This window comes from Triticum aestivum, chromosome 5A (assembly GCF_018294505.1).
Source record: "Triticum aestivum cultivar Chinese Spring chromosome 5A, IWGSC CS RefSeq v2.1, whole genome shotgun sequence".
Lineage (NCBI taxonomy): Eukaryota > Viridiplantae > Streptophyta > Magnoliopsida > Poales > Poaceae > Triticum > Triticum aestivum.
This window is the reverse complement of record NC_057806.1, coordinates 129,755,251-129,765,180: the sequence shown is the minus strand read 5'-3', so window position 1 is coordinate 129,765,180 and position 9,930 is coordinate 129,755,251. Positions and strand designations below refer to the sequence as shown.

General features: G+C 42.9%; 1 protein-coding gene across 5 annotated transcripts in view; it reads left to right on the top strand.

Moving 5' to 3' along the window:
• The first annotated feature begins 1,278 nt into the window (after nucleotides 1-1,278).
• Nucleotides 1,279-9,930, top strand: part of LOC123102615 (meiosis-specific protein PAIR3) — a 10,883-nt gene continuing 2,231 nt past the window's right edge. The window contains exons 1-8 of one of the 5 annotated variants that reach the window (XR_006449082.1): nucleotides 1,279-1,479; nucleotides 2,150-2,227; nucleotides 2,370-4,028; nucleotides 4,146-4,293; nucleotides 8,944-9,033; nucleotides 9,154-9,226; nucleotides 9,319-9,455; nucleotides 9,594-9,652. Coding sequence is in view for 4 of the 5 variants with exons in the window: in XM_044524022.1 (XP_044379957.1) it covers nucleotides 2,195-2,227; nucleotides 2,370-4,028; nucleotides 4,146-4,293; nucleotides 8,944-9,033; nucleotides 9,154-9,226; nucleotides 9,306-9,455; nucleotides 9,594-9,652 (2,212 nt within the window). In the remaining variant the exon portion in view is untranslated. Of the gene's footprint in view, nucleotides 1,480-2,149; nucleotides 2,228-2,369; nucleotides 4,029-4,145; nucleotides 4,294-8,943; nucleotides 9,034-9,153; nucleotides 9,227-9,305; nucleotides 9,456-9,593; nucleotides 9,653-9,930 lie in introns of all 5 variants that reach the window. The other 4 variants (XM_044524023.1, XM_044524022.1, XM_044524025.1 and 1 more) reach the window with 4 other exon arrangements.

The window sequence follows — 9,930 nt, the reverse complement described above, 5'->3', positions numbered from 1 at the left end:
GTTTTTAAAAAATCATGAAAACTAATTCAAATTCACAAATATATTTTGACTTCACGAACATGTTTTGAGTTGTGGATATTTTTTCAACTTTGCAAAAGATTTTCAAACTCATGAACATTTTTTCAAATTCATGAACACTTTATAAATTTGCAAAAAAATTGAGTTCATAATTTTTTTTTCATTTTTTTGAGTTCATGTTTTTTCTTCATTTTTTGAGTGCATGATATTTTTTCAAATTCATGACAGTTTTTAATATTTAAAACATTTTGGAGTTCACGGAAAAATTTCGAATGCAGGAAACCTTTTCATATTTGCGTACATTTTTACAAACTCCTGAAGATGTTTCAAATTGAGAATATTTTCTGTTTCCCAATTTGTTTCCAGATTTGCAAACATTTTTTAGTTCACGAACATTTTTCCAAACTCCTGAGTTTTTTGTATTTAAGAATAAACATTTTTTCCGTTTTGCAAACATTTTTCAATATCATAAACAAAATCGTTACTATTTTGCAGGTTGGCCGGCCCATCAAAGGAGCGACCTGAGAAATGTCATCTCAGGATCATCTCTTTCCTGATGCCCAAACAGTTTTAGGGTTCGATTTAAACCGGGATTAATAAGTTCATAGTGCCAACCATTGAGACTGGATTTTGGTTGAGCTCACCTCTGTAAGTTCAAGGTTTAGGCCCTGTTCGGTTCAAAGGAAATTCGTGGGAAAAGTGGAGGATTTGAGTTCCTGTAGTTTTTTTGCTCTGTAGCAGCGTTCGGTACACAGGAAAGCCTGAGCAGGAAACTAAAGGAAAGGCCACCACTTTCTCTGATTTCACAGGAATTCAAACATCCACCGGAACTTCATTTCTTCGCGTATGCCCGAGGCAACGCTGCAGCACTGGACTCGCTGTCTTCCTGTCAGACAGAATCTGCGTATATGGATGAACTGGGTCTAGATGGACCATGGAAAGGACATGTGAAAATGAAACAGGTGGTGCATGTGAGCTGTGTTCATCCGGGCAATGCTCGCAAATGGGCGTGCTGGGCTAGATGCCATCAATTTTATTCAACCAGTTAATAACTGCATTTTAATTTGTATGTTAATTCCTGTGTTCCGAACAGTATCAGCCGAAAGTTTCCCTACGCTTTCCAAACCTATGTTTTACACATGTTTTCCTTTCCCATTCCTACGTTTTACACTATTTCCAATGTTTTTCTTACCTGCGTTCCAAACGGCCCTTAAAATGAACTTTTTCCTCCGGAAATCACCACCCCTCCTCCCGAACACCCCGCCACCCCTCCCGAAATATCCCTCCCCCTCCCGCCACCCCTCACCTCTCACCCTCTCTCTCTCTCTGGCGACCATGGCGACCGAAGCCTAGGTCTTCCCTGCCGCCGGCCGCGCCCCTGGTCCATCTCGCCGCCGGCCTGCTACCCCGGTGTACCTCGCCGCCGCACGCGAACTTTTAGGGTTTATGGGTTGGAATTAGGTGCCCATCTGTGGATTTCCTAATCTATACGTTCTAATTTCGCCTCGGTTGCACGCTTGTTATTGCATTTTTTTCGCTCACGTCGTCTGATTTCGCTGTGCTTCGCTCGGTTCCGATTGGTTGCTATGGAACACCTGATCCTCCATGGATCTTATTGTTGGAATGTTTTTTTACACGCGGTTCGCTGCCGCAAGTCTTACAAATGTGTCAGTATTGCTTTCCCGAGTTAAGTTACTCGACCTAAGCTGTATTGCTTGTGGAAGACGATCTCTGAACGCTGAGACCACGCTTAGTCCGGTGCTCTATGACACAGTTGCACCTGTTAATTTTAGTCTTTTATATTAATTCAATATATGCTTAGAAGGGGCTGGTCCTAGTATTTCTCCTAGTAAGCTAAGTCGATCTGGTTGGTATGCTCTTACTCTCAGCAGCATATTCAATTTGACTCATTATAGTACTGCATAGCAATTCAGACCTGGCATAAGTTGCACTTGACGAGAATATTTTGCACAGTTATGTCTTATGTGCATTTCCAAATTTGGTCTCAGGCATGACTTATAGTCTCATATTGTATTTAACTATTTATACATCTGTGGAGCTTAATTTGATCCTAAAAGATGCTCTAACATTGGTGGAACCTTACCTAATTCTCTTGTTCTCCTTTTATCAGATTCAACTTTAGTTAATTTGGTCTGTTATTATCCCAGAAGCTGCAATGGCGGAAATTGAAAAGCTGAATATCCAGAAAGTGAGTAACAACTTCCTCTGCTAAATTGTAGGATGTGCCACCTGTTTCAGCTTTAGCTGTTCTTTCACAGTAGTACTTCCTCTGTAAAGAAATGTAAGAGCAGAGGGAGTATTTAACAACTCATGCATTATGATGTGTCTAGGCTACATCAAGTGATTACTGGAGTTTGGCCAGCAACCTGTATCCATCTGGTAAATTTCCTAAGGTATCAATTGGCATCCCAATTCCAAGGCCAGGTTCTGTATCAAGAAGCAGAGATGCTGCTACTGTCCCTGCATTCGAGAGGAACCCGTCTCAGGGAACTGATGGAAGATCTAGACCCCTGAAAGGTTATAGTGCTTCATTCCGGGTCTCACAAGAAGCTGCAGACCATGGCGGATCTGCTACAGAGGCACCCGAAGCCGCCCCTGTTAAGGCTTCTCTATCACAACCTGATGACCATGCACGTGAGCAAACCGGAACCTTTTCCTTTGGAACAAGAAAAGAACAAGACAGCCAGCTTGACCAACTGCAAGAGACGCCCTTCGTGAATTCACAAGGAAAGCGCCAAGTGGAATCTGCAGATAAAACCAAACCCAACAGCGAAGTTCTCAGGATGAAGCTGTGGGAGATCCTTGGTACATCACAAACCAAGCAGACTGTTGCTTCACCAAACCCTGAAGACAATGAGACACCTAACCAACCTAAAAGTTTAACTGCCAATGGACCATCTTCAGGGAACAAGAAGGTCTACACATCACCTTTTCCTGATAATATCAAGACACCTGATCTGCTGAACTGTCAAACAGCTACCTATGCAAAGAGTAAACCATCCTCTGATCCAATTGAGTCAGATTCGGGTACTCCACAAGTAGTTGAAATAAGGCCTGTTACTCGCACCTTGGGTCGCAAGAAAGCACCAGCAGCCTCCAAGAAGCAGGATAAGAGCCAGAGTGCAAAGAAACCGTTGTCTACTTCATGTTCTGCACCCAAAAAGAAAACACTGGACAATGTATTTATTTTTGATGAGAAATGCACATCCAAAACTGCGGGGAAATCTGCAATTGGTAACTCTGGCTGCTTGAGAAATCTTAGAAGCTCAAATAGGAAGGCTAAAGTAGAGCTTAAGAAGGTCCATTGTTCTGACATGATTTCTGACAAGATCACACCGGATGATAGGGGAGGACAGCTATCTTCTAGAAATGCACCATCAGAGAATAAAGGAGAGAAAACCACCTCCTTTTCTTCTTTGTCACGAACTGGGAAAACTGCTGAGAGCTGTTCTAGAAGCCCTACAAGGGAGAAACGGATGAATGGAATGGCTAAAGTTGGGCCTCAGAAGATGCAGTTTTCAGAAAAGTTGCTGCCCACGACACTGAATGCAGATGAAGATAAGCTCTCTTCTCAGAATATTTCATCAAAGAGCAAGGAAAATTATTCTTCATTGCTGCACCGCAAGGAGAATGCTAATTTGAGCAAAGCTTCAGACAGAAGCCCCCAGGCACATAAAGCAGCGGGAAATAATTTTAACTCGCCACCATCTGGTACTGCTAGTGCATCACCTGAACCGAAAATGTACCCATGGGACAATGAGGCAAATCCCCAGGTAAATTGTAAACTCGGAGAGAAGTTTGCCAGTCCATTGGCAGACAGATTCAGAGACATGCGAGATGACTTTGTGAGTCCTACTTTTGCAACTAATGTAAATGGCTACCGCGATGGAAGTGAAATGCTACATGATGACACATACAGCCCCAAGTATCCAAAAAGTAACAGGTCAAGATCAAGTTCCTATGCTTCTGATCCAGGGTCTGAGCCATTGGTAGGCTTTCCAACTCTATAAATCTTTTCCCAGCCATTGTAAATTTGTTTTCTCTATACTCATGTAACAGAGTAACTCTATCTGTTTGTCACTCATTCATGTACTGCTGATATCCAGGACGGGATGGATAAAACCGATGAGTTACGTAACAGTGGATCTCCTAATTCTCCAGAAGAAAGCGAGGACAAAAAACAACCAATTCTTTCACCCATTCCGCGAACTGAAGATGAAATGGCTCAAATTTCTATTCCAAGCTTTGGGAAAGGTCAGAATACTGACTTTGCAACTTTCAATACACATTAATACTTTTTACATGCAAATCAATAGTTTTCTAGAGTATGTTTTGTTCCTTTCAGATTTAGTGCTACATTTATAAAACCGAAGGTGACAGTGTTAGTTTACAGAGTACTATTATCCCTTCTGTTCTGCATGAGGACAATACTCTTCTGGGACACATTTTCCTTTATGTATTTACATATATAAATTGACTGTTTCTCTATGCATCTATTACCGGTTAAATACTATTGGCAGAGCTCCTGTCCTTTTTCCTGAAAAAAAAAGTTAAACATTGGGAGTTAGAGAATCCAATAGCAAAGTTTTTTTTTTTTAAAACGCTAGCTGTTAATTTGCATTTTTCCACTGCCATGCACTTTTCTAACCAAAGCACATTCTTAAGCGCACATTAAACGCTAGGTGTGTTTTGCTATCACTTAGAGCTTAGGCATGTTTTTTTAGCTATGACCGGTAGTCCTACTTATTGCATCAGCTCAATTGCCGAAAAAGGCTTTCGCCCCGCTTTATATACTCCCTCCGGTCCTTTTTAGTTCGCATATTAGATTTGTCTGAAGTCAAGCCTCGTAAAGTTTGACCAACTTCATAGAAAAAAATATCAACATTCACAATGTGAAATCAATACCTGTTTATGCATCAGGACTTAAAGTTTCATATTGTATAACTTTAGCATGATAGATGTTAATATGTTTTCATATAAATACGGTCAAACTTTGAGAAGTTTGACTTCAGACAATTCTTATATGCAGAGTAAAAAGGACCGGAGGGAGTATAAATGATCCACAACATCCCGGTACAAACGCACGCCTCCACAACACACACACACACCCAAGGCATGTTACATAGGCGCTGAGCGCAGCAACACCAACCCTAGCACTACAAGAGCAACAAGGGACTTCAACCGTGAACATGCCGCCGCGAAGAGATGAAGCTGCATACGACGAACCATGGGCTCCAAGGCGGCGCCTTCAAGAAGGTTACGACACCGGAGCGTCGCCACCGCCCGATCCGAGGATCAGAGTTTCCCCTGGAGCAACACGACGGGCGATGAGAGCCGCGGCGACGCTTTCAAGAAGGGAACGAGCTTCGCCGCCGCCGGTCCGTCCGACGATAGAGCAGGTTTTCACCCCGGCCAACGCTCACCGCCTCCGAATGCCACACCCCGGCAACCATGCCGCCTGCACGGCCATGGTCACCGGGCAGCACCGAGCCACAGGCTTTGCCCAAGAGCATCGTGCTACCACCACCAGGGCCGCCGCCCCGGCATCCAAGACCTTGACACCACCTCACCCGAGACCCGCCACTACCCCAACCAAAGAGACGAGCGGAAAGGCCCCACTGTGTCTTTATGGTTAAGGCTCTCCAAAGCATGATGCGCTCACTCTTAACTATTGTATGAAGTGCTTGCTCATGAGAAGCCATTCAGATGGAATAGAAGCAACATTTGGTATATTCTGTCATGTGCATTCATGCTACTTTAAATGCGTTTCATTAGTGTTTTTTGCTAAGTGTTTTTTGCCAAGAGTCTCAAGTATGGAGTGGTAGACGTCAAGAGGCAAGGGGACTGGATTATCTTGGTCTAAGCTGGTCGTTCGGGACTTGGTTCTCAATGCTATCAGCACATATGCCCCGCAAGTAGGCCACAATGAGAGCACCAAGAGGGAGTTCTGGGAAGGCCTGGAGGACATGGTTAGTTGTGTACCTATTGGCGAGAAGCTCTTCATAGGAGGACACCTCAATGGCCATGTGGGCACATCTAACAAGTTTTGAAGGGGTGCATGGGGTTATTAACTTGAGAAGATGTAGTAAACTAGGATTTTGTGATCAATCTCAAAGAGACAAATCTCCTGTACGTGTACAACCTGGACTTGTTCTGAAAGTGGCAACCAAAACAAACAACCAGATTGATGCACACCTTGCACCAACGTGCTAGTGTATGAACCCTTCCTTCCATGCACACACATGTACCTCTTCCCACGTAATGCATGCACGTTCAGCATCTTATTTTCCTCTTTCTTATGCAAGTGCATCTCTGTCAATGCCATAGTATGCATGCATGTAACTTCAGCTAAATTTGCAATCTTCTCATTGTATTTCTTATCAACACCAACATACTTTGGCACATATGCATCATCAGTCTGTGTTGATATAACAGAAACATCGCTAACAACTTGAACAATTACTGGATTATTAGTGCCAATTATTGACTTTGTCATATCATGGGGGCTTTGGCTATGGCAGTTGGAATCAATAAGGACAGGATTTCCTAAGCTTCGCTCTAGCCTACAACATGATCTTAGCTAACACCCTCTTTAAAAAGAGAGAATCCCATTTAGTGACTTTTAATAGTGGTCAACACTTCAGCTAGATTGATTTCGCCCTCTCGAGAAGAGAAGACATGCGTGCTTGCCTTGGTTGCAAGGTGATACCTAGAGAGAGTGTTGTCCCTCAACATAAGCTTGTAGTGGCTGACTTCTGCTTTCGAATTCGTGTCCAGCGGGATAAGCGCGCCAAAGTCGCTAGAACGAAGTGTTGGAAGCTCAAGGGAGAGGCAGGTTGGGCTTTCAAGGAGAGGGTTATTGAGGAGGGCCCTTGGGAGGAAGGAGGCGACGCAAACAATATGTCCAGAAGGCTATTAATGAGAAGGAAGACTGTTTCAGACGCCTACACCTGGATTGGAGTGCAAACAACATAGAGAAGTACAAGGTGGCAAAGAAGACCGCAAAGCAAGCTGTGAGTTAAGCAAGGATCAGGCGTATGAGGACCTCTACCAGCATTTAAACACGAAGGAAGGCGAAGGGGACATCTATAAGATGGCCAAGATCCGAGAGAGGAAGACGAAGGATATCGATCAAGTCAAATGCACAAGACGGAGCAGATCGACTTCTGGTGAAGGACAAGGAGATCAAGCATAGATGACGGGAGTACTTTGACAAGCTATTCAATTGAGAGAATGAGAGCTCTACCATAGAGCTGGGCGACTTCTTTGATGATACCAACATGCGTTTGTGCGATGAATCAGTCTGAGGTTAGGTATACTCATTGAGGTGTATAGAGGCCTCGGAGACATATCGATAGTATGGCTAGCTAAACTTTTCAAGCAAACAAGATGTCTGAAGAACGGAGGTGGAGTGTATTAGTACCACTCTTCAAGAACATTGGGGATTTTCAAAGTTGTACTAGTTACCGTGAAATTAAGCCGATGAGCCATACAAATAAGCTATGGGAGAGAGTCATTGAGCACCGCTTAACAAGAATGACAAGCGTGTCCAAAAATCAGTTTGGTTTCGTGCCAGAGAGGTCGACCATGGAAGCCATTTTCTTGGTACGATAACTTATGCAGAGATACATGGAGCAAAAGGAGGACCTGCATATGGTGTTCATTGGCTTGAGAAGGCCTATGATAAGATACTGCTGAATGTTATGTGGTGGGCCTTGGAGAAAAACAAAATCCCAACAAAGTACATTACCCTCAGCAAGGACATGTACGATAATGTTGTGACAAGTGTGCGAACAAAGTGATGGCGACACTGATGACTTTTCGATTAAACTAGGACTGCACCAAAAGGGTCAGCTTTGAGCCCTTAACTTTTTTGCTTTGGTGATGGATGAGGTCACAATGGATATACAAGGAGATATCCCTTGGTGTATGCTCTTTGCAGATGATGTGGTGCTAGTCGCCGATAGTCAGATGAGGGTTAATAGTAAGTTAGAGCTGTAGAGACAGATTTTGGATCGAAAGGTTTTAGGCTTTCTAGAACTAGAACCGAGTACATGAGGTGCAATCTCAGTACTACTATGCACGGGGAGGAGGTTAGCCTTGGTGGGCAGGTGGTACCTCAGAAGGACACCTTTTGACATTTGGGATCAATGCTGCAGAAGGATGGTGATATTGATGAAGATCTGAGCCATCAAATCAAAGCTGGATGGATGAAGTGGTACCAAGCTTCTGGCGTCCTCTGTGACAAGAGAGTGCCACAAAAGATAAAAGGCAGGCTCCATAGGATGGTTGTATGCCGCTGAATGTTGGCCAACTAAAAGGTGACATGTCCAACAGTTAGGTGTAGCAGAGATGCACATGTTGAGATGGATATGTGGCCACACAAGGATCGGGTCCAGAATGAGGATATACGTGAGGCTTGTCCAACATCGTCTGAGATGGTTTGGGCATATACAACGTAGGGCTCCAGAAGCGCCAGTGCATCGCGGACGGTTAAAGCTTGTTGATAATGTCAAGAGATGCTGGGGTAGACCAAACTTGACATGGGAGGAGTCCGTTGAGAGAGATCTGAAGGACTGAAATATCACCAAAGAACTAGCCATGGACAAAGGCGTGTGAAGTTAGCCTTGTTTGGCACTAAAAGGTTTTGTTGTTGTTGCTTTAAGTTCAGTATTTTGACCACTATAGTTCTGGAAAATTAATAACGTGAGCCAAACTTTTCCCACATGCTGTTGGAGATGTATAAATTACACTGTTATATACTCCCTCCGTCCCAAAATAAGCGTCTCACTTTAGTACAACTTTGTAGTACAAAGTTGAGACACTTATTTTGGGACGGAAGGAGTATATCCAAAAATTGTTTACCTGCGATGTGTTACTAAGTAATTGGTCCTTCATGCGCAGGATATAAATCTCGCAAATGGCTTTCAGATGTAGACAGCCCTGATAGATCTCCTCCAGAAAATCTGGATAGGAAATCACATCTAAAAGAGGGTAGAAGAGGCAAACGGCGCTTGCCTTCGCCAATTCCTTTTGCTACTTCTAGTAAAGTTGATTACCTTCTTGCGTTCGAGTAATGGTTGCAGTTCATATTTAATATGCCATCATTACTAGTTCATTCAGGAACACAAGAAACTATAATGTCAGACAAAGAACCAGTGCAATGCCCAGATGACTACCTAACCAGGTCCGTTTTATAGGTTGTATAAAGAAATACATATTCGATATTGTTGGTCGGTCCAATTTCATTTCTTCATTGTAACCAGGGCTTTTGATCAGTTACTGGTGGTGCTGGGAAGGTTTCAAACCAAGATCAAGTCTGAAACAAGAAACAAAAGTTCTCAGATACTGGCAGGTACTGGAGAGATAATACGCCAGCACCTCGAGGGAGTTGAGGTGCAGATGCAGGATGATGTGTAAGATCTTTGCCGGTGCTACCAAGAAACTACATCTTATCTGCATATACACACCTAATTGTGTGTGTGTGTGTGTATATATATATATCACATATATTAGAGGTGTAACTATTTTGACGCATTCAACTGTATTTTCAGGGATAAGCTGGTCAATGCAGGGAAATCTAAAAGAAAGCGACTAGAATCAACATTTGAAGGTACAACCTATATTATGTTACTGCAGAAATTAATTTTGTGGTCTGTTATTGTGAAACATGAGTTTTATGACAATTAGACCCATTAGTCAGAATCCATTCAAAAAGCTGTATCTATAAAGATATTATGTACTGGTGTTTTGATCCATTGTGCCACTCATACCTAACCTATTTGGATTATTCAGCTCGAGCAATTTGCATAATCTTATACTTAAATAAGTAGTAGATTTCTCATATATAGACATATAAAGTTAATCATGATCCGATTCCTGAGTTATGTA